This window comes from Strix aluco, chromosome 3 (genome assembly GCF_031877795.1).
Source record: "Strix aluco isolate bStrAlu1 chromosome 3, bStrAlu1.hap1, whole genome shotgun sequence".
Taxonomy (NCBI): domain Eukaryota; kingdom Metazoa; phylum Chordata; class Aves; order Strigiformes; family Strigidae; genus Strix; species Strix aluco.
Genome location: NC_133933.1, coordinates 104,857,751 through 104,882,415, shown reverse-complemented (window position 1 = coordinate 104,882,415; position 24,665 = coordinate 104,857,751). Strand labels below are relative to the sequence as shown.

General features: G+C 41.6%; 2 protein-coding genes across 8 annotated transcripts in view; one reads left to right on the top strand and one right to left on the bottom strand.

Annotated features, from left to right (window-relative positions):
• Positions 1–22,532, bottom strand: part of DST (dystonin) — a 316,145-nt gene extending 293,613 nt beyond the window's left edge. The window contains exons 1-3 of one of the 4 annotated variants that reach the window (XM_074819863.1): positions 22,068–22,532; positions 21,571–21,632; positions 4,348–4,536 (exon numbers count right to left, since the gene is read on the bottom strand). In XM_074819863.1, coding sequence (XP_074675964.1) covers positions 4,348–4,536; positions 21,571–21,632; positions 22,068–22,248 — 432 coding nt within the window. In that variant the 5' untranslated portion in view covers positions 22,249–22,532. The remainder of the gene's footprint in view (positions 1–4,347; positions 4,537–21,570; positions 21,633–22,067) is intronic. The other 3 variants (XM_074819864.1, XM_074819867.1, XM_074819868.1) reach the window with 3 other exon arrangements.
• Positions 22,533–22,656: 124 nt separating this feature from the next.
• The window catches only part of BEND6 (BEN domain containing 6), a 28,538-nt gene continuing 26,529 nt past the window's right edge, over positions 22,657–24,665 (top strand). For all 4 annotated transcript variants that reach the window (XM_074819861.1, XM_074819860.1, XM_074819862.1 and 1 more), the window contains exon 1: positions 22,657–22,934. The gene's annotated coding sequence lies outside the window, so the exon portion shown is untranslated. The remainder of the gene's footprint in view (positions 22,935–24,665) is intronic.

Sequence of the window (24,665 nt, the reverse complement as noted above, 5' to 3'; positions counted from 1 at the left end):
CTGATAACTTTGCTTTCAAGCTTTCATCATCAGAGTCTTTACAGTGCAAGCTTCAATTCAGTCATGGGAGTAGTCTCAGTGGAGCCAAATGAAGCTGCTCACATCAGTAGATTTTTTTACATGTCCTCCCAGACATCTGACCTCCCTCTTGATTCCCTTGTAGTGACTTGTATCAATGCTGCACCCACCCCTACGGAGTTAAATTGCTTCCGCAAGGGGCTGTCTTTAAGGGGTTAGAAACAGGTTCATTAGGAGACACTGAGGGATACCTATGAGCAGCAGTGCTTCTGAGATCATTATCTGTCATCAGTTTATTCCTTGTAGGTTACTTCAGAGATACATTTTTTTTAACAGTATTCTGTAGATAATCACCTCAATGTATGCTGTTGCTACAGTGCTGGGGCAAAATAGACCAGTGAGTTTGAATGTGTAAAGTACAAGGCTTTTGAGTAGAAACAGAGATTTCACATCTGAAAGTGAAGGAACCAAGTTTATTTATGCCCCAATCTCTGTAGTTTCATCTGCCACATGTCTTACAGTGATCCTGTTATGACAAACTCAAGTGCAAATTTTGGTACTACGTCTCATGATCTTAATCCTTGGTGGCTGCATGAGTCAGGCAATTTAGGAGCCCTTCAAACTGTTTAACAATGGAGATGTCAAAAGATGCTGCTTTGACAGCATCTCTTTTCAACTATGTATTTAGACATACAGCTGAAATTAGAATTTGGCAGAACTGTATCTCTAAGTGACCCCACAGCTCAGGCGCCAGACACGTTTACACAAACTCAGGGCCATCTTCTGGTTCCAGGCCAGCAGAGGAAAAAAGCCTATTAATAATTTGCAGAGTTTTATACTTTTGCTTCAGAACAGACACCTATTTAAAAATATAGATAACATTGCAAAATGCTTGTAATAAAACCCCCAGTTTAAAATTTGCTCTGGAGAAGAATTGCTAGACAGCAGCAAGCTCACAACAGGAGACTTTTGCACATCCTTCCACACCTTCAGAAAATTTAACTACCCATACAGAATCAGCTACCTTGAAAGGAGTGGTATGTAACACTCCTTTGACTTGCATGAAGTCATGCTAATTTAAAGAACATGGTCCTGTTTCTTCTCAAGAGTTCTCCATCGTGTTCAAAAATTCAAAGCACACTTCAGTCATAGGCATCTGTACTCTCCTCAGTGTGAACTTGATGTAAAACTGTCACCTATAAAGAATGTCAGCACAAATAATACAGCCACCAAGAGGGTGACCTACAGGACACAAGATACAACAGCATGCCATAGAAGGGGTAAGCTACACACCGTTATGTTGATGTTGTACTGCATTAAGATGAATAAAATGAAGTGAAAATGGCTTTGAACTCTGTCTGGTAAGGATTGGTATTATGATGAAATGTATTTAATGTCTTCATTAATGACCTGGAAAGTATAAAAATCTAATGTAATTTTCAGAGAAAACGAATGTTCTATTTCTGGTAACATCTGCTCATGTAGATTTTCAAGGGGAGCAATTATTGTCTTCAGTGGGATTACTCCCATACACACAATTATACCTAGCTTAGTTCTGACAAGATCAGGGACAATACTGGAAAGATCTCAGATTGCTACGCAGGAAGTGAGAAATAAGCCAAGCACAGTCAGATAATTATAGCTGTGGCTAGAAAACTGCAAAACAAGATTTAGACACAACAAAACCAACCAAATACAAAATAGTCCAAATTAGCAGGAATAAGAAAGCCTAGCATCTAAATATCCAATAAAACTTCTAATGAAATATCTGAAAAGTCTTTAAGCATGTAACTTAATACAGCAACAAAACAGGCTAATGTATTTTAGGACTGATTACACAAAAATTTCTTGGAGCAAAGAAAAATCTTTCCATAAGGCTGTTTTCTAGTTCCTTTGGAAATACCATTTTCTCTTGTGAGAAAATAGGGACAAAAAAACACAAGTAGGAAAAAGGCAACAAAAATTATCAGGAGAACTGGTTTATGAGGAGAACTTATGTCTTCCAGTTAGCAGACATTATATGTAATTTTTTGTCAAGTGATGACTAAGCAGGGTATGGCCATAGCTGCCTACAAATACTTATATAGTGTAAACATCAAGACAACAGATTATTTATTTGAAGTGGTTCAAGTGGGCAGAGCTAGGAATAACAGGAAAAAATAATGGAAAAAAATTATGCAGACTAACAAGAGCATTTCTGGCAAGGAATCATGTAAAACTGTACAAAGATAAAGGCCAAATATCTCATCTTTGAGATGTTGAGACTAAGTGGAACGAAGTTGTGACAAACTGCAGGACGGACAACATTGTGACTGCATGGAACTTCACAATGCTGCAGTGATTTGTCATGGCATGAACCTTACTCACCCTGTCACTGTGGCGTTAATAATACATTCAGAATAACTTAAAACGTCCATAAGAAATGAAATTGGTGACTTATGTTTTCTGGATCATAGTCTAATAAAGATAATGACTTATGCTTTTTTGTAGAAACATGAGTTCATCGAGGCTGTAGAAAAAGCTATCAAAAGAACTATATAACATTGCATAAAAGATATAATGCAAAAGCAATTTCAAGATAGTGACATAATGGTGACAGCACTGAGAGAAGGTTTCTCTAAATCTGGGATTTATTAGTGTTTCAGTGGTAGGTCTTGTCAGACACAGCATAGACCCATGAGATGATAGGAAAATGAAGTTATATAGTAACACTGCACATTTTCTAGTCTTACACTTTTTCTTCTTTGCTGGTCCTGAAGTCCCTAATGTGTTACTGACTTTGGGGAAAAGCAGGGCTTCCTTATCTGCACTAATCCATTCTTCAAAGCCTGTTGTGCTGCTTACATCACTTCTGCCATTTTAGCTCTTTGGTTCAGCACCACTGATGCTCTTTTTCCCTTGTTGGTAATCAGTAGCAGTTGGTAATAGCCTCAGCGATTACAGGCAGACTTACCCTCAGCATAGGCCTACCACGGAAAAAATTAAGAACAATCAAACAAAAAAGGGAATTGAAAAAAAAAACAGGCGTGGAATGGAAAATAATAGAAATGATGGAAGAGATGAAGGAAGGACAACAAAGTGGGGAAAGGACCAGAAGCAAGTAAGGAACAGAGGAGAGCCTGGTGAGAGACTGGAGACCTAGTAAGAATAACAGTGTTAGACAGAGTGATCTAAAGAGCAAGATAGGATGGGACTGAAAGGGAGATGGTTGAGAAGAAAGGAAGATCAGATCCTTTAAGAAGACCAGAAGACGAATCCATCAGATCACATTAAACCACAGAAACAGCAGCAGAGTAAAATAAATAATAAGTAGAAGCATGAGAGAACAGAGGAGACTGGGGAGTAGTGAAGTGAAAGCAGAGAAATGAAATGTGTCAGCTAAAAGGTAAAATTCCGGCAGGTGTTGGTAGCTCTGGCTTTCTGCTCTTTGCACAAGTTTCTTGCTCTCTCAGACAATGTACTTCCACTAGGGAATGCTCTTTCTCAGACCAACTTCAGAGCTCACTGATAATTCTTGATGCTCAATTAACACAAATCTAGGAAGGTTCAGTTAGGTTGGAGTAACCTCGAGATAATCTTTTTTAGGGTATGCTTGGTAGTTACCTTTTTAATAATACTGGTTTAATAGAAGTAGTTCAAGTCCCTTAACATTGGCACAGATAAGATAGTCAACAAATGCATCAAAGCAATGAGATCTCATTAAACAGATAAATGCATTATGTCTGCAGGAAGTATCTTCACATGCATTTACATTAGGAACTGTGTAAGTGTTCAATGAATTGTCATATTTCCTCACTAAAAGTAGGTTAGCAATATTAAAAGAACTATGTGTAGATCAAGCTGAGGAGCAAACAGTGTTAAAAATGGATACAAGTTTTGTTGAGCAGAAAGATTGTAAATACTGTATAAAGCAGAAGAGACCTCAAAATTGTATCTAGTAATGAGATTTAATATAAATTTGGTTCAGTACATAGAATCTCTGATAAATCTGAGTGAGGAATTTCAATAACATACACATGTGCTATAAAAACCTGTTAAGTAATATCACTATAAAACTATCCAATAAAGTATCTTACTTGAATATTTACTATAGACTGAACATTAAATAAAAATCAAAATTCAAAAACTCCAGAACTGGATTTTTTTTTAGAGTTATGCGCCAATATTAAATACAGTCTAACAAACTTATATCTAGATTCACTGAACATGAGAACTGAAAAGGTTATTAAATTGAGGAACAGAATATGGACAGTCCAAAAACTAGAATTATATTACATGCCTCTATAATATAATTCAAGTGTTATTTACCCCTAAAGGTAGAATACTTACAGGTTTTCGAGTTGGGGTAACTTGAACAGAATGATAAAATTCTGGTTGAACTCGGCTGCTTTTCTTGATTTTTCTTTTTCTTACAGAAGTTTCCTGCTCACTTAGGTGGTGAGCTTCCACTATAGGTTGTGTTTCCTCTAGGCGAGGTGCTACACGTCTTCTAGCATGGCGAGGACTTGATCTAAAGCCCTATAACAGAAAAAGCAATCATCGTGTTTGACATCTCCCAGAATGGAGCCATGTATCAACAGAAAAATCATATTAACAATGACTTGAGGTACAAGCATGCTCATCTCAAATTAATATAATGTTCATATATACTGCATGTAACAATAAAGAGATGTTGCCAAGTACTGTTAATATCACATTTGTTTTATATTTCTCAGTTATATGTATTATTGACACAGCTAGTCGCAGTAACTCCTGTTGGTTTTCTTTATAAACTCACACTTTTAGTTATTTATAACTAAACAGTTCTAATTTTAAATTTATAATTAAAATTTTCCAGGTTAATTCTTGGCCTCATGAGAAATTATTTTAGGGAGCATGAGCTGAAAAGGTGCATTTTTTTCCTGAGAATGAAAGTGAAGAGAAATTGGTAGCTGGCAACACTTAATTATGACTAACGGTTCTTGTTAAGGGTTCTGATGCTGCTAGATTTGGAGTCAGACCTTACCGCTTGGAATAAAATAATTAAGACAGAGTGCTGTCTTTTGCTACCATCTGAGAAATACTTGTATATTTGGCCAAATTAATAAACTCAGGAAAAGCTGCCTTTCACAAATGCTTTTTAAAGGCTTGCAGGGAAAACCTATGAGCATCATCCAGAAGGTCTCATAGCCTTACAGAATTTCATTCCTTTAATGGCAACATGTATAACGCTAGCTCTGTATTGCTACCTGCAGAGCATTTACAATAAGCATTCTCTCATTTCACTGAGTCCCCTCATGAGCCTGCCACGTGTCATTTGTACTGAATACAATGTTGGTTGATATTAAACTTGGCCGGGTCATAAATAAGAGTGTCATTCACATAGTCACATCAGCTTTCAGAGTAAGTGAGCCAAATCTATGTCCTGGGTGACAGTCTGCAATTTAAGGAATACATTCCCTTTCAAAACCAAGAATAGATGCAACAGTTCCTAATTTTCTACCTTCTTTTTTCTTCTAGTAAAATAACTCCACTGAAATCCTTATGTGACAAAACCAGCACTCAGAAATAGCTGGTCCATATAAAGAATCAAACTTCTGCAAGGTGAGATTTTAGCTAAAACTGCAGAAATCTATGCTATGAATCTAAATATCCTGAGTTCCTGCCAGCTGAAAACTAGTGGGAGCAATACATTTCCATATAAACCTGCTGTTCTTTTTTCCCCCTTCCCTTAGCTTTTGGTTTTGTTTTTTTCTGTTTTGTTTTGCTTTTTCGTTGTGGCTGTTTTAATTAGGAAATCAGTATAGAAAAGTTATGCTAAAATGTTGTTATGTTGGTAAATTGAAGCAATCAAAAGTCATATGTATGGCTCTGTGCAAATTGGTTTTACTCCAGTATTCATGATACTGCAAGGGAAGAGAGCTGCAGCCTGTTCTGGGCACTCAGAGACAAACAGCTATTTTCATTATTTAAAGGCATGCTCCATTAAGTAAATATACCCCTAAATAGCCAAAACACACAAACATATATTTACATACACATGCTGGTAATTGCTACAGATACACATTGCATGCAACAGATGATGTGGAAAGGTTGAAGTGCCAGGGTGAGGTACCAGGTGAAGCAACTTCCAAGTAGCAACCTTCTACTCCCGGACACTGGACAGGTGGGACAGGAATAGTGCGCAACTCTACTTAGTCCATCTGGGAGGTTCATGTGTGTGGTGCATCAGGGCTGTATATATACACATATGACAGAAAGATACAGCCAAAAATTTCCTGAACCCTTTTCCATGATCCCTCCTATTCTACTGAAGCAATAGAGTCATTCAGACTACAGGTAGGGCCAGACTTTGACTCCCTGTATCTCAGTGGAAGCAGGATCCTGTCTGTATCAACCAACGCAAGCAGCGTAATGGAAGCCACTGCAGCCAGCAGACCTGTGCAGATTTAGGAAGAGCTCTATACATTCAAAGATGTAAATCTGTGAGATAATCTGCCACACTGTTGCGGTGGGAAAACTTATTGCCCCATTTTCTCTCTACACTGTGAAATAGCTAACAGATACTTAAAACATATCATTCGATGTGATACTACAACTATTCAGGATGACAGGAAAAAATACAACACAGGGAGCCTACTGTTAGAGCTTACTTCTTGTGGAAATCTTTTACAAAAAAAACATTAGTGTGCATCAGGGATTATTCCATAGTAAAATAAAATAGTCCTTAAGAGACCAAAATACCCAGCAAATCTACTCTGATCTGAAATCAGAAGATATTTTCTAAATGTTAAATGCATTATGATTCATTTACAGATGATGGCTACTGGCAAAGCCTCGTTATATGCCCTGCGCTGTAGCTGCTTCCTCACCATGCTCGCATCTCCATTAGCTGGATAAAACTCTTTGGAAAAGTATGTTTATGTAACAAGAGAATTTGGTAGAAGCTAAGCGGCTCTAAAAGTGCTTAGAAATGCATGCCAGATAGGGATTTAAGTATGTGGGCCTGTCTCACTGAGTGACTTCACCTCAAAATACTTCAAGGTTTACTGATTGAGTATTATGTTTCAATATGAGAAAGTCACTTGTGACTTCCAGAAAAGTCTGTTTATAGACAGTGCTGCTCCTTTGTATTTTATATATTTTTCTCTTTTGCTGTTTATTACTAGCAAGAAAATGGGATCTTTATCTCTTTAAGAGCTCATCTGCTTCTGTTTGCTGAAGCTTACTCTTCACTTGAAGTCATAATCTGCCTACAGTATCACAAATGGTTGCTCTGGGGAGGATTATAATGTGATAAAGGCAGAGGATCATGATTTCGGGTGGAAAACTAATTCCATATCAACAATGATAATGTTACAAGGGCAGAGTCCTCAGACCAAAACCTGAAATGCTTACTCATTCCTGCAGTGAGAGTATGCCAGAGCAAAAACCCAAATCTGGAAAATTTCAAAATTTGGTAATCAAAAACGAAGACAATAGTCAAAAGTGATGTAACGTATGGGAGCTGCTGCTCCTGTGCCCAATGCAAAACTAGAATGGCCAGTAATTTCTTCTCAACAGTGAAATAAACAGACGCATCTCATGACATCTGTGTTATTTATCCTTTAGTTGAACCCAAAATTGAAAACTTACCATATTAATACAGTAATCAAAATTAAAAATGTGAAGATAACACAAATATTTGTTTGGCAAAGACAGCACCATTTTAGATGTTAAGACAGCACTCACAGAAGAGCAGAAAAGTATTACAAAATATTCAGGGACACACAAGCACATCACCTGAGACCAAATCACTGAGAAAACACTAGCGATTTTAGAATCACGCAGGCAATACAACGAGGTTGCTCTAACACCATTAAGCAATTTGTAGTTTCCGGTATCATGTGAATGCTGTGTCACTGGTCAGTGACAAACCTTTTCTTGTTCCTTGCACTGAGAGGGAGTTGCTCATTCCTAGACCCTACTGCCTGACTCATTTTTATGCCTGTAAAATTCTGAAACAAGGCAAACCAAACAAGACTTCAAACACATATTTTTAGAAAATCTGTCTTCTAAATACTAAAATAACTGCACACAGATTTACACTACAAAGTATTCTTCCTTAAAGAAACAACTCAGATGACCACCAGAACCATTTTTAGACACCACAGAGGAAGACGAGGCAAACTGAACCTGGGATTATCTTCTCTCCAAAAACATTCATGTGCATGCTTCCAGTTAGAGTCTGCCTGCATCCATGAAGACTGATCTTCCTAGTCATACTCTACAATCAGCAGGAATAGAGAGGTGTCTCTGGAGGCCAGTGCAGAGCCAAAGCCTAGCTCACCTACTCTCAAGGGAGTTTTTCTGTTTGTGGAAGGAGGCTGGGGAGATCAGCCTCTTTTAGCTGAAATTCATTCATTTAAATCTTCTCTGAAAGTTTGGGTTTTTTGGTTTTTTTTCTGGAATGAAGTGTGGTAATATTGAAAGGACCTGTTGTGTCTATCTTTACACTCAAAACAATGATCAGTGTTGCAAGCCTGGGCACTGCATGCCAGAGCGCACAACTAACTGGTTGTGTAAAATTACTTCCACGGTAAGAGGTTATGTAAAAAAAAAAAATCTTCTTATCCAGCCAAGTTTTAACTTCACACCTCTGATTCAGTGACTGATTTCTTGTGTATAGAAACACAGTGTGGGATTTCTCTGACCAAAGTTCAGCAGACCTCCCCTCACTTTCAAGCCACTGAAGTCAGCAGGTCAGATGAACCATTCTCTAATGGCACCTATTTCTCTCTACTGGCCACAAAGGGAGCCCAAGGGGACTGCTTCACTCATAGACATATATCTATCCTGCAGGTATCCAAATTTGCATGGACTGGATCAGACCCATGATGACTAGGCTTTGGTCAGCCTTCAGTATAGTTTTCATCATTCCATATATATTTTCTCATCAGGTTTCCTCCTATTTTCCTCCTTCTACATGAAATAATTCCAGTCTCTTCCATCACTTTTTTTGTGGTGAGAGTTTTACATGTCCTCATTCACAGACATCACTCTTGCTGGATCCCCATAATTCAGCACAATACTCTTATAAATTTGTATTACTGATATATATAATAGTATAGCATGTTTTTCTGTTCTGTTTAAATATTTCCCATCCCATCTTCTTTTCTGATCAGGCTATGCATCTGAAAGAGGTCTTCACTGAATTGTCAAAAGCAATTCAAAAGGCCCTTTATGAAGACCACAAACTTAAAAATTAATAAAGTGCATAAATTACTTTTCTCTGTAATATACCCATCCTTGGATTTATGAACACCATGTGTATTCATTTCCCCATTCTTCAGAATTTCTTCAGTATGGTCTGGTATCTGATAACCAACTATGTCATACTCTGCAATCCTTGTTATGTTTTTGCCGAGGGAAGGAGACCGGCCTGGCTAAATAGGGACCTTTGGCTGGATCTCAAGAACAAAAGGAGAATCTATGACCTTTGGAAGAGGGGCCAGGTCTCTCATGAAGACTATAAAGATGTAGTGAAGTTATGCAGGGAGAGCATTAGGAGAGCCAAAGTGCAGCTAGAACTCCACTTGGCTACAGCTGTTAAGGATAATAAAAAATGATTCTATAAATTCATTAACAGCAGAAGGAGGATTAGGGAAAATCTCCCTCCTTTACTGGATGCAGAGGGAAACATGGTAACTAAGGATGAGGAAAAGGCTGAGGGGCTCAACGCCTACTTTGCCTCAGTCTTTAGCAGTGGAACTGGCTGTTCCCTGGACACCCAGCCTCATGAGCTGGGAGATGGGGAGGGGAAGCAGAATGAGGTCTGCACAGTTGAAGAGGAGGTGGTCAGAGACCTTCTACACCACTTGGATGCACACAAGTCTGTGGGACCGGATGGGTTACACCCAAGGGTGCTGAAAGAGTTGTGCTCGCCAAGCCTCTTTCCATGATTTACCGGAAATCATGGCTAACTGGGGAGGTCCCATTGGACTGGAGGGTGGCAAATGTGACACCCATCTACAAGAAAGGCAGGAAGGACAATTCAGGAAACTATAGACCTGTCAGTCTGACCTCGGTGCCAGGGAAGGTCATGGAGCAGGTCATCTCGAGTGCCATTAAAAGTCATATAATGGACAACCAGGGGATCAGGCCTAGTCAGCATGGGTTTATGAAAGGCAGGTCCTGCCTGACAAACCTGATCTCCTTTCATGACAAAATGACCCGACTATTGGACGAGGGAACAGCCGTCGATATTATCTACTTGGATTTTTGAAAAGCATTCGACACAGTTCCCCATAGGATTCTCATAGAAAAACTGGCTGCCCATGGCCCGGATGAGCGAACGGTCTGCTGGGTCAAGCACTGGCTGGGTGGACGGTCCCAGAGAGTGGTGGTCAATGGAGCTAAATCCAGCTGGCGGCCGGTCACAAGTGGTGTTCCTCAGGGCTCGGTGTTGGGACCATTTCTGTTCAACATCTTTATTGATGATCTTGATAAGGACATAGAGCGTATCATCAGTATATTTGCAGATGACACCAAGTTAAGCGGGAGGGTCGATCTGCATGAAGATAGGGAGGCACTACAGAGAGACTTGGATAGATTGGATCGGTGGGCCAATGTTAACGGGATGAGCTTCAGCAAGGCCAAGTGCCAGGTCCTGCACTTGGGCCACAACCACCCCATGCATCGCTACAGGCTTGGGGAGGTGTGGCTGGAGAGCTGTGTGGAAGAGAAGGATCTGGGGGTTCTAATTGACAAGCAGCTGAACATGAGCCGGCAGTGTGCCCAGGTGGCCAAGAAAGCCAACGGCATCCTGGCTTGTATTAGAAATAGTGTGACCAGCAGAAGTAGGGAGGTGATAGTCCCCCTGTACTCTGCACTGGTGAGGCCACACCTGGAGTATTGTGTCCAGTTTTGGGCACCTCAATACGAGAGAGATATCGAGGTGCTGGAGCGAGTGCAGAGGAGGGCAACGAAGCTGGTGAAGGGCCTGGAGAACAGATCCTATGAGGAGAGATTGAGGGAGCTGGGACTGTTCAGTTTGAGGAAGAGAAGGCTGAGGGGAGACCTCATCACTCTCTACACTTACCCAAAAGGACATTGTAGAGAGGTTGGTGCTGGTCTCTTCTCACAGGTGATTAGTGACAGAACAAGAGGGAATGGCTTTAAACTGCAACAGGGGAGGTTTAGACTGGACATTAGGAAAAAATTTTTCACAGAAAGAGTGGTCAGACAGTGGAATAGGCTGCCCAGGGAGGTGGTGGAGTCACCATCCCTGGATGTGTTTAAGGGTCATTTAGATGAGATACTGGGGGATGTGGTGTAGGGGAGAACTTTGTAGAGTAGGGCTGATGGTTGGACTCGATGATCCAGAGGGTCTTTTCCAACCTCAATGATTCTATGATAAAGGCCTTGTTATGTCTGATGTCTGTTCCCATTCCTAGCCCATTCAATAATATAAAAAATAGGATTTTGAAACTTCCTAAAAAACTTGTTTAACTTTTGCTTTTTTTATTTACAGATGAAGACATTTTGGGTAATGTGTTGAATATTTTTCTTTCACTCTTAGTTTTTCTGTATTTCTTTTTAATTCTTTGTCTGATACTTTAATAGCACCATATGAATACATCAGTGCTATCCCATGTGTGCGTTATTGCTTTAGTGACATGAATCTTTGAGTCCTCCATTCTTTCAATGTGCTATTGTATTAATTCACCAGATATTTTTCCTATCCATTGTGGCTTCTACTATCCCTACTGCCTTCATCATACGTTACCTATTATTTTTATGCTTTATAAAAAATCATATTAATTCTTCATTTTTTCCAGTGTGTATTTTGGGTAGAATATATTGGGTGTCAGAATTCTAACCTTGGAACCCAACCTTTCCAGCCAGTATGTGTTTTCGGAGTCACTAAACATTAACTTCAAGAGAAGTAGGAGTGCATTATCAGATCTCCTGCTGAAGTGTACAGAAACCTTTGCATTAACTTCAGTGGACACTGGACTGCAGCCCAGTTTACCTTCTGGCAGAACTTCATTGAACCACAGAAAAAGTGATAGCTAACATTAAGCCACAATTCAGCACAACTGGAGGAATGACAGTACAACTCAACTGTGTTTGCAAATGCCTTTACAGATATTTGAGTGAGTCCTGTAGATTAAATGCACTTTTGCAGGTGCACTAATGAATATCAAAGACAAAGAAAGCTCAGATAGGTTATCCAACTTCATGTGCTTGCTTTTAACGTTTTTGACAGTGGTTGTATATGCATGAGAATTGTCATCTATTACCGTTGTCAATTAATGGCCTCAAGAAACAGTCTTTGAATTGTCAGTTACTGCCTGTTCAAAGCTTGGAAACTTAAATGTATATGCAACCTACAACATTTTAGGGCCTGGAGACATTAGTATGTGTAGTATCAAAACTGTTCTGAAGATGCCAGAGTTCTCAGCTGTTTTGTGGACAGGCTGAAATAGAACTAAACCCTATAGTTGAAGTACCTACTTGAACTAAAAAGGCAGGTTTAATTAAATAACTTTATTGTATCAAATTCTCCTCCATGCTGACAGAAATTTGAGAGTCTTTCCGCTGCACATACAAACATATATATATATATGCCTCTGTATTGTGAAAACGGTTTTAAATTAAAAAGTGACCAAGACTGCATTATTTCCTTTCTTCTTCTCCCATAGTGACTTCCATCCCAAATATGCTCAGGTTACAAAGAAACAACAAAACCCCCACATTTATTTAACTGCCAGTTCTGCAAGTTTACCCCCAAATCCAGGATTCAAGTTAAGTCCTCCAAACTACTTAAACATCCTCTCTAATAGTAAAGATTGCTAATTAAAGCTAGGTCTTCATTTTTTATAGCAGGAAGATTACCTACACTCAGTGTATTACTTCACTAACACACAAGGAGGATGCAACTGTGTTTGCTCTTTCTTGGTTCTATCACGTCTCAAAAAATAGACTGCAACCTTTTTTTTGTGGTTCTTTTGATTTTTTTTAATCTTAGCTGAGTGTTACTCCTATAAAGATCTGAATCAAAACATGAAATGTAAGATTTTACATTCAATTTCTCATTCCACTCCCTCATTAACAAGTTTTCACTGATGCTTACTTGCATGCCTTATCTTTATTTTAGGACATATTATTCTTATCTTCTAAAACCTAAACTCTAAGCAGTGCTGGAACCATTTTTCAGATATTGAAGACTGATTTGGCATGTGTCATATTCTAAGATAAGTCCACACAAAGGGATTAAAAGCAATTGTCTTTTACATAACCTGAACAAGATTACTTTTCCAACAGAGTTCATGAAATACAACATCAATAACCTGCTTTCCAGTTCTTAAGCGGGCCCCCAAGGGTATACGTATTAGCCCTTGTGTGAACCTAGGGTTTGGTTGTGAATTTATAATACAATTTTTAGTAACCCATGCTGCAATACACTGCTGCTTTACAGAATGTTTTTGGTTTTTCCTATCATAAAGTTAGGATTCCTATCAAAGCAGGTAAGCTGATGATGTGTAAGCAAATAGCCAAACAGCATGCCCAGTCATGCCTCAGGATACCCTTTAAATACTCTTTCCTGTCTAAATCTATAAACCACAGAAGCTGGCCTGTTCTCCAAGCAGTCCTATCATTCTCTGACAAGAAGGCTTGCAGCCCTCCATGGCTGCCTTGCCTTTGCAGTGGCTTGTCCCAGTTCCTTCCCTGTTACCTCAGGGCACTGCAAGCCTACAGTAGGAACGGAACAATTATTTAAGAGCAAAAATAAATCAGAGTACTGCTTGATCAGTGGTCTGCAAAGGAAAGTTGAATTTAGAATATGCTAGCATATTCCCAAGTATGTTCCTCTTCTACCCCTGCTTCCTCCATTTTCCATCTCAGTACTTCTCAGCTTGGGCAGTGTACAGTATATATCAAAAATCTGCCATAAGGAATTAACTTTAAATATTAAAAATACAGTAAGAAGGAGAACAAGAAATAACACACAGATTACGAAACCATGCAAGTCCTGCCCATCATCTAGTACAAAGAAATTATTCTCCTATGTCCAGTGTGCTTGTTTGAAGTGCAAACTAGTAAGAGAATTTATGCCACCACAGCATGTGAAGATGGGTCTGTACTTTCAAGCATAAAATAGATGCATAACTGATGAGAGATTTAATAGGCTTAAATATTTTTAAAAAAATACCTAGCATGGAATTCAGATATCTATTGAGATACCTAGATTCAGATAACAACAATGTATCTGAATGGGTCTCTCCTTCAGGAGCAACTAGTCTAAGCTCCTGTTACAGCCAATGAAAAATTTAGTCAATACATTCAGTGAGGCTTGAAGAACTGTTCAGCTCATCCAGAAGCAGACACCTACACTAGGTCAGCTGAGTAGGTCTACAGACTATAAACTGTAAATGCCTACAGCAAGCTTATCATGCTGTACAAGAGGATGCTGGTTTTGCAAAGTCACTTTCCGAGTCCAGCTGCACTTTACACGCAGGAAGGTAGCAGCAGCAGATCAGAAGGGAATGATGCCTCGACCTAGTTGTATCATTTTGTTCTCTCTAGAACAAAGGAGGAGGATAAATATAATACCTCAGCCTGACATGATTATGTATTTCAGTATGGTTAGTGCTATCAATTTAGATAATCATAAATCAAGTCTTGTAAGAACTGTGTTTCAAATCCAGTCTGCTCTACTATTTACCCTGCCATCCTGAAGCCAAGTGCTGTATTTATGCAGCTGACTGGACAGGGGTGATAAGGACACTGGCAGAGCCTGCAAGAAATGTGTCTTTGACCACATGTCAATTGCTCTTAGTTTCTATAGCTGATGTAGTGTTTTCACATTTCAGCCTTAACTCATGTTTCATTCCTGCTGATGAGTCAGGAACAGCAAACCACTGACTCTCCTTGAAGCAAGGCAGTAGGGCACAAGGGAGCACAGCAGGGGCTCAGACACTTTGGACAGCAGAAGTACCCAGATAACAGGTACCCAGGCTCGCAGGTGAACTAGAAGCACAAGGAATCAGCTCAAAAACAATCATAGAATATCAGCTTGGAAGGGACCTCAAGCATCATCTGGTCCAACCTCTCTTGGAAAAAGCACAGTCTAGACAAGATGGCCCAGCACCCTGTCCAGCTGAATCTTAGAAGTGTCCAAGCCAGCTTTGCTAGCACTAGGTCAAGATCAGCCATATCAGCTGTGGGCCTGACAACCAGCTCAAGCATCTATGCCATGCAGTGCTGAGTCCTTGCCCAGGAGAGCTGGCAGGGCCCAAGCACACCCTCCTCAGAGCCTGAGACCCCTCCAGGCCACAGAGCACAGGGCGGCAGCCCAAGAGGCTGTGGCTCAGGATGGCAGTTGCTTACATTTGACACGGCCAGGCCCAACAAGCCTAGCTCTGCTGAATCGGATCCTGCATGAAAACAGCAAGGTGACTTCACCCTGTGCTCTGTGTGGTTCTTCCATAGTACATCAAAGGTGTCTCCCTTAAAAAACCCTGGGAGTGGAAGAGAGTGTGAGGGACATTTCCATGCCCTAGGAAAACACATGTAACAGTCTAGGAGCTAAAATAGCCCCAAGGGTACTACTACCCTGTTCATGTGGTGCTTTCTTTCATTTAATACCCTTGGCCTAAAGCGCTGAGCTCTTTCTGAAGGAGCATCCACAACCTGATCTGCCACAGGTGACAGATTCTTCTTTCCCACAGTCACCCTAATAAATCTAACAACAGTGACTGAGAAATCAGTGTAGATGGTTAAGCTTTTCTGAGCTGTATGTGATCTATGGACCCCTGCATGATTCTTTCTGTCTGCATAAGAACAGTTTCTACAGAAGATGTGGTAATACATGTGCTCTCCACAAGTATGACCTCAGCTATTTTAATTCACAGTTTCAATCCGAGGTTAGTTTCGGCCAAAAAACAGTGGCTAGAAGTTCCCATTCTGTAAATGTATATAATGTGGCTGCTAACAGATGGGTGGTGACAAGCCGTGCTCCACCTGGATCCCCTTGAAACCAGGGCTCTGCTTGCTTGCAAGCAGCTGTGTGCACCAGGAATGTGCACTGTAACTGGCATACAACAGAACTGAAGCTGCAACCTCATCTAAAACACACATTTCCAGAGGTAACAGAAGATACTGAGAAGCCTGAATATGCAAATACTTACATGATAGCTAGGAGGTTGTTGACATAACTATATAACTAAATAGTAAGAGGAAGTTTTATTATGTACTGATCTTTAGGCAGTGGTTGTCCCTATCCTGTTAGAGCACTGTGAAGATGTGTTCATTTATAATGCAGGTCCCAATTTGCAGTGTATCGAGACCATGCCTTACCACTGATGTGGACAGTGACACAGTGACAGTACTTTATTGGGTGACTGATGGAGCTGAGAGGAGATCCCCTCAGTGTTTCAATGCTCCACAGACTGTCAGAAGCTAGAATAGAGATGCAGGCAATCAGATAGCTATAGAAATATATTGGGCATTCCTACACTACACTGTAGTACAGAGTAAAGGTACCCGAGTTAAGTCTTCTGGAGTTAGATCAGGAACCCAAGTGATCTTGCTGCAGCAACCGGGGAATTACCATGTATTTTGTGGTACAATTGCCAAACAGGCTGTTTCTCAGCATAGACCAACGCTTGCTAGGCTATCTAAAGGCAGCACTGCAGTGAATAAAGCTGACAAACAGTGATGAACAGATGACCTATAGTAAGCAGAATCTCAGTGGTACCTAGATTGCCATGTAACAGCTCAGTGTGACATACCATGTCCAATAACATGGCCTAGACAGAGTATGAAAGATGGATAGAAGGATTTGTCTTTATAAAGTAACCTGTATTTATAGCTCTCCATTCATTCCTGTACATAAGTGCTTTCATACATCTAAGAAAACAATTTATTTTTGTCTCTGATTTATTTTCCCTTGAACCTGTTCCTTAACTCTTAGAAGGCTAATGGAAAACAGTTTAAACATCCTGGGGGAAAAGCGTGTCAAACACAAAGATAAAATATTTTCAGGCTGATTCAGCTCTGCAAAGACAAAGAAACATCCTTTGAATAGGTGAATGAATGTATTTTTCTGGCTAGTCCTGTACATTTCTGTTGCTCCTTGAATGCACTGCCTCCAATCAAACAGAAGATTCAAATGCAGCATGGAGGGTCTGCTGATTTCTCTTTTCACTGGAGCTGTACATATCTGGAGCAGTTTATAAATAACTGCAATGCTCAGATGAATTATGGTGCAACTCTTCAAAGACTATTCATTATTGTTTTGTAAGCTATCTAGAACTGTGGTTTTAGGCAACCGTCTCACATCAGCCTCAGAAGGGGGACGATTATGGCAAAGGTACACTTAGGGATAAATTTATGAACACTTTTTCTGGGCATCAATTGTTGGCAAAGTCAACATATACATTTACCAGAGATTGTTGTACTATAGTTTTGCATCCATTGTACCATAATGGATGATTTAGCAAATTCATTTGCTCTTAAAATCTGTCATCAGTCTTGGCTGACCTATTTCACTACCAGTCTTGTCACAACAATAGCGTGAATATGTATAACCTTGTAGTAACTGTTCAGTACACCAAGAAGAAAATGTGGGGTCTACAAAACTCAAACGACCGAGTGTTATTCCTTTGCTACAGCTGTGGTTAACAACTGCTGCCAGCCCTCCCAGAGAGTCTTTTCATAAAGTGTCAACTCCTGTTTGCCTTACTGGTGTATCTAGTCCCACCAGACATGCACCTGGGTTACGTGAAGTCAGAATTTACAGTGGACTGTAAAATTTCTATGGATTTGCTTCCTAGTAGGTTTATACCTGTAGGTCTCAGCAGAAGCATTCACAGGACGCTTGCCCAAAACATATGAGTCAAAATTAAATAAATACAAAAAGATGCATATTGCACGTGACTACTCACTGACACTGATACCTTCACTTCCTGAGATCACAGTATTTCCAACTTAAAAGGAAAGATAAAGGAAAACTGTAAAACTCAGAGAAAATTTCAGGCAAAAGATTTATATATATGGTAATTTTTTTTTCCCAATACTATGAAAACCATCAACTACTGGTTTAGCAATTAGCACACTTATCCCTTCACAATCTCATAAAAACAATCATTTGAAGATTCTGAATGAGACCTTCCTTTTCAAGAGTTCTTACCCCTAAATCAAAAGATTTTGAGAATCGTACCATTTGGATTAATTCCTTCCAGGCTAAGGGCTAGAAGCTTACCTCCTTTTTAACTGAAAGGTAAAAATCTCACATAATCCCATGACTCCAGAGGCCTCAAGAACAAGGAAAACTAATTCAGAAAGAAATCTAAACCACAAGTAGTGGCAACACCACCACATTACGCAATGCCTTTAAATTGTAAAATACAGAAGACATTCAAACCTCTTTGTAAAGTGTAAGATGCTATACATTGAAATGTATTAAACCCAAGCCCTCAAAGTACTCAGAAAAAATCCCTATACTTCATGAAAAAACAAACTTCTACAGAGAGCATGAGAAGAATGAACTCAGTGAATCACTGACAACATTCACAGCTTTGACTATACAAGGAATAATAATAATAATATTAATAATAAGAATAAACCCAAGAATGGATCATAGTCCCTATTTTGGTAAAACTTTCACTGAGTTAGTTATTTTGGTGTGGTTTTAGTTGAGCACAGACATTTCATTCTACAACTGATTCTCAAAATAAAGAGAGGCTAGTGCAAGTAGCTACATCAAAGTCTGATTTGTAATGTAAGCAATGAATATTTCCATTGGAAATTTACTTGTTTTCTTTTTACAGCCATGGCATATCTAGGTCTCCCTGAGATTAGAAACATTAACTATTCTGGGTGTGATTCCTATGTGATTTCACGGAGTACCTACAGTACCTGTGGGATGGAGGAATCTTAAGGGCAGTTATAGTCATAATGAACTTAAAGGACTGCAACAAAAATATATTTAAAAAAATAGGCCTGACAAACTTCAGATGGTAGTAAATAAATGTTAGTGGGGAAGTGGAAACACCACTGTATTATGTCAGGAAACTCTCACATCTTCTTGCCAATTACTTTTTCTGTTATGAAGCACATCTAACAAAAACAGACTTTAACCTACTTTATATTCATAATGATTCATGCAAATTTACCTCCGTTTGAGGCAGGGGGTCAAGTGTTTAAGTTCATCCTATAATAAGTAATATTTGCATAGACTTTTGCTGTATAATAATGAGGCATGTTTTGCAGAGACATTCAAAATCAAGACCCACAAAAACAGACTATTTGTGGATTCAGTTCACCAGTGGCATATAAAATTCAGAACAGGAGAGCTGATAAGGGTCATAAATACGTTTTCAAATTTAGCATTTACCCTCCCATAGTATGGTGTCTTATTTTTTAATGTGAGGTTCAGTACTAAAGGAAAGGGATTAAATAGTTCTCACTGTATGTAGACAAAGACAATGTAGGCATGCACCGAGAGCTGTGTCTCTGGCAAAGAACCTCAACATAAATTTGCTACACATCTATTTTTCCAAATATAAGGCTTTCCTGGCAGGCAGCCAATCATGCAGGAATTGCCAACCGTTCTGTAGATAGGGCAATTATAATTCTCTGTGCAGTGCTGCTAGACCACCTGCACATTCACGTGTGATGTAAGTCAGATTTGAACCCAGCTCTCAGGAGATGAATGCCAACCCACTGCCATTTACTATCAGCCTATTTTTCATTATCTTTTATTATCATTAAGAAACACCATTTATAACTGCACCTGACAAACAACTAAGCATAGTGGAAGCTAGCAGATGGATCTTGTGCTATAAAACTTGGGAGTGGAGATGTTATATTAATTGGGAGGGGGGGGGATTATTCAAAGCCCATATTTTCATGTATCATGCTTTGCTTTCATCATCATCTTATTGGAGTTGGAAGTGCATAATGTTTTGTGCTGATATAGAATGAGAATGTCAAATTTTGTTTCAGATAATGCTGCCAATTATTTTTAGGGGAATATGCCTATAATTTGTTATTAATCAATTCAATTAGATCATTAAAATAAGATTTTACTTTAAAAAATGGAAAATGAAAATTTCATTATGTCAAATGAGTCATCGTTTTCTCTTAAGAATCAAAAGAACAGAGGGGAAAACAGCTCCACCACTTACTCAGAAGGGCAGTTTAGACTATTAGCTGTGGTGTTTGTCTAAACAAAATGTAGAAAATTATGAAAGACTATAACAGTTCTTACTGGTTTAGTCTAGCATGCTTCAGTAAATGAAAACTTCTAGGTAATATTTTAAATGTGGCTACTTCTAACTAGGTGATATGCAAATAACTACATGCTGAAGTAATAAAAATAAATTAAGTTACTTTGCAAACTTCCCTTTTAAGAGTCACCATACAGGACGACACATATTTCAAAAGAGCATAACACATTAAACTTCATCTCTATCTAGGCTCAAGAGTGAGAGAATTTTACATGGAAACCAAGTATTTCATACTGGAGGAACTAAATAATGAAAAAATCTTTTGATGTCCAGAGGGACACGTTTGTTTGTTCACTTTACTGCAGCACTGTTCAGACAACAGCAAAACCAGACTTTTCATAGTACAAAGATAGGATGCTCCCTATGTCACCTTCTTTTTGTGATAGTGCCTACAAATCGCAAAATAGGAGTTTAAAACATTGCCAGTATGAACCACATTGCAAAAATGTATCCCATGCACACTTTTGAAAACATTAGTCATAACCGGGTAATTTTCTCACCCACAGCCGGGTAAGGAAAAATTGCAAATAGTTTAAAACAAAGGATCATTTTGGTGCAAAACTCTGTCTCAAGGCTTCCAGAATAACAGGCAATGGCATAAAAATATGCCTTAAATCAATAGCAGGAAACCAGGCAAGAGAAATATCTAGGCAGGAGCTCTACAGGGCAGCATGGAAACAAAGTAGATACTAAAAGAATATTATTTTCCATATTTTCCCAGCAATTACCCTCCTCATTCAGAATCCCTAGGAAGTGACTGGGGTTTGTGTTATACTTTTAGCACTGGCATGTAAGAGTTTTGATTTCCCTGACCTATGAATACAGAGTCACGAAATGAGGCGCCTGCCCAGCAGGCTTGTAGTCTGGATCCTTCTGGGATCTCCCGCGGCAGCGTCCAAGCCAAGCGGGCAACTTCCCTGACAAGGAGCAAGGCGCAGGTGAGGGCTGGCGGCAAAGCAAGCGAGCGGACGCTCTGCAGTCGCACAACCTACCAGCTCTGCACGTATTTACAGTGCGGTCAGTAACTGGGCTTGGGGTTGCTTTTTGGGGAGAGGGAGGTCTGGCACATACAGTAAGCCCGGCTTTTCTTGAAGTAACCAATTGCTTTGGAAATGACACAAATCAGCAGGCTGGTTAGGGCAACACAAATGAAGAGCTCACGTTTTGTGTGGGGAAAAACAAACAAGAAATGAAAGAGGATATTATGTTTTTCATGCAAAATGAAAAGTTTGCTACGTGATTTCATTAACAAAAGACAACAATATGTACTCAGGTAAAGAGAACAACTTCTGACCTTGAAATTGCGTGCTAAATAAATTACCTCAGAGCGAAAGTGATGAGTTCTCATGACAGCATCTGGAAGGGAAGCAGAGAGACACACAGGCTCCACCAGATCCACCTCAGATTTCGCTCCAGCTAACGGTTTTATCGAATTGCTCGCCCTTTGGCGCATATTCCTGGACGGGGTCTGGCTCTCCCGGAGCTGCAGGCAGCTCCGCCCGGCATTTATATTTAATTCATCGGGAAGAAGTTAAGCATAAACTTCTGCAGCACTTGAGAGGCCGGGGACGGCTGGGGGCTTCCCAGCCCCTCACTTCCCTCCCGCTGGCCGAGGTTTCGCTAAGGGATGGGTGGAGACAAGGCTGCCGCAGTCCTGGGCTCGGCTTGAATTTTCCTTAAAGCCTCTGCCCGGCTGCACGGAGGCAGAGCGGCCCTCCGCCGGCAGAAACGGCAGGATAGGCCGGGGACACCCCCCCCCCTCCGCCCTCGGGGACCAGCAGCGGCTCTTACCTCGGCTCCTTGAGCGACCTGAAAAGACGGATTTGATGGGATGCCTCCCTTTCTGGAGCCTGCGGTGCCAGCAGCAGAAGAATAAAATCGTGGCGATGGTCCCCAGCAGCAGTAGGAGCAAGAAGAGGGCGCACTGGATGCTGTAGGGTCTCAGCAGGACCAGGAAAGCCGCGGCAATCATGGCTCAAGCGCCCGGCAGCCCCTGTGCGTGCGCGGGTCTGCGGCGAGCAGCGGGGGGGGGCCGGGCAACGCCGGGCAGCCTCTCCCCCCGGCAGCGGGGCGGGCATCGCCGCCGGCACCGCGCTGCTGGAGCCGGCAGCCGGGTGGGAGGCGGCGGCGGCGCGGGGGAGGAGGAGGAGGAGGAGGAGGAGGAGAAGGAGGAGGCGGAGAAGAAGAAGAAGAGAGGAGGAGCGGGATGGAATTCAGGCCGTGACTCAGCAGCAGCCGCGGCGACGGTTGTGGCGGGGCTTCCCCCTCCGCGCCCGCGCAGCAGCGGGGAACGGGGAGCGCGGCGAGCTGAGCGCCCGCGGGCACCGGCGGGGCGGGGCGGGGCGGGGCGGGGAGCGGCGGGGAGCCGCATGGCAGCCGGCGCGGGCACGGCACGGCGGGGCGGGGCGGCGGCAGGAGGACCAGCAGCAGCGGGGAGAGGAGGAGGAGGAGGAGGAGTAGGAGTAGGAGGAGAAGGAGAAGAAAAAAAAAAAAAAAAAAAAAAAAAGAGGAGGAGGAGGAGGGTGTCGCCGCCGGGAGGGAGGAAGGAAGGAAGGAGCACGGCGCAGCTCGCTGCCGCCGCGGGGACTTGGCCGGGGCGGCCGGTGACATCACGCGCTGGAGCTGCTGCAGAGGGAGGCGGAAAATGGCTGCTGCGAGGTACCGGGGGGCACTGGGGACCCCCGGGGCGAGAGGGGCTGCCCCCGCTCCCGCCGCCGCCGAGGGCAGCGGCGGGTGGGGCGCGGGGTGGCGGCGGCGGGTCCGCAGCCGTTTCCCGGGCAGGCGGCCCTGGACTCGGGGCACCCACCGCGGCCGGTTTCGTGGCAAAGCTGTCGCAGGGGGAAGGGGTTGGGAAGTGTCAGTGAGAGATCCTGCCAAGGTGAGCGGGGTCCTCGTGTCGCGCTGCCCCGTGTTTCGAATGGTGGGATTTAGGCGGCCGCTGACGGCGGGAGGGACCGGGATACAGCACCAGCTCCCGCCCGGGTCACGCATTGAGGCACAGAGCGTGTACGGTGCTTATGTACCGGGCGATGTCTGACCTGCACGCTCGCCAAGACGTTTCCCCCGTGAAAGTCGCGGCGAGTTGGCCGGTGCAGGGGCTCGGTGCGGCGAGAGCCGGTACGGAGCGGTACCCGGTGTACAGACCCTCTCACTGCAGTGAACTGCAACGTGCTGCCGCAGAAGCCGCCCCCCGCGCCGCTCCTCCGCCGCCGCGCCGGAGCGGACGCGTCGCACAGAGCAGAAAAATCCTGGCATGTGCAGGTTGCTAATGCAGGTAATAGGAGTTCATCTCTGTGGCTGTTGCTGCCCCTGTAGCTGTTACTTTGATGAAACTCCGTACTTTCAAACACTCTTTCAGAGGTCTCTGAGAATGTGGTTCTAAGCTCCTCATACTACTAAACACACAAAAAATCACGCGCTGAAAACATATCCAGGTACTATTTTGCAATATTGTGTTTGCCTGTGTTACTGGGGAAAAAGTTAGGCTAATTCGAGACAAGATTCATACTCTTTTCATGTATCTTTGATGTGAACACATCAATCCGAGGAACATTTCGGAAACTTCATGGAAATAATGTGTAAACATTGGAATTACATTGAAATGTTACTGCCGTGTATGACTGCCATAAAACTATACAGAAAAGCATGTGTACAATTTTAAATTAAACTACAAAATATTCAAGCTGGAAGGACAGAGAGGAAAACCTATCTGTGGTAGCTTAAATAAGAACAGGAAAAAGGATCTCTAGAATACTAAAATTCATTTGTCATTGAGCTTATAACATGGTAACACTTTACTGTACCATTAACGTTAGGGAAATCCACTTTCACTGAAAGGTTCTTTTGATACCAGGTTGGGGAGCTAAGTAAAGAAAGAAAAAAAAAGTATGTTGGCTTTTAAGTCTATAATATTTTACTCTGTGAGTTTTGTATCATTTCATTACTGTATGTCAACACAGTGAGCCAAAATAGTCTGTTGTCTTTGTAAAATGGAAAGTTGCTACGCTGCAGCCTTTCATTTAAAGCTTTCCCTCACTGCTTAGGAACTGACAAATGCTATACGGTTGTGTGTGTTGCATCACATGGTACAATATTGAAATCTTTCCTAATACCGCAGTACACTGCAGTAAAATGGTTTTAATGCAGATTACCTGGAGATTATTCAAACGGTTCATGTTGCCTCACTGTAACATGAAGCAAATCAGCGTGATCCCCCGGGCAACGCGCTGCCCTGCTGCAGTGCTTCACTGCAGCGTATTGATGGAGCAGGAAACTTTTCGACACCTTTCACTCTGCACTGATTTATTGTTTCAGAATGGGATGGTAGAGGAAATGTAGCACAGCAGTGACTGCATCCTGAATTGAAGAGAACTGAGAAGGAATAGTTAT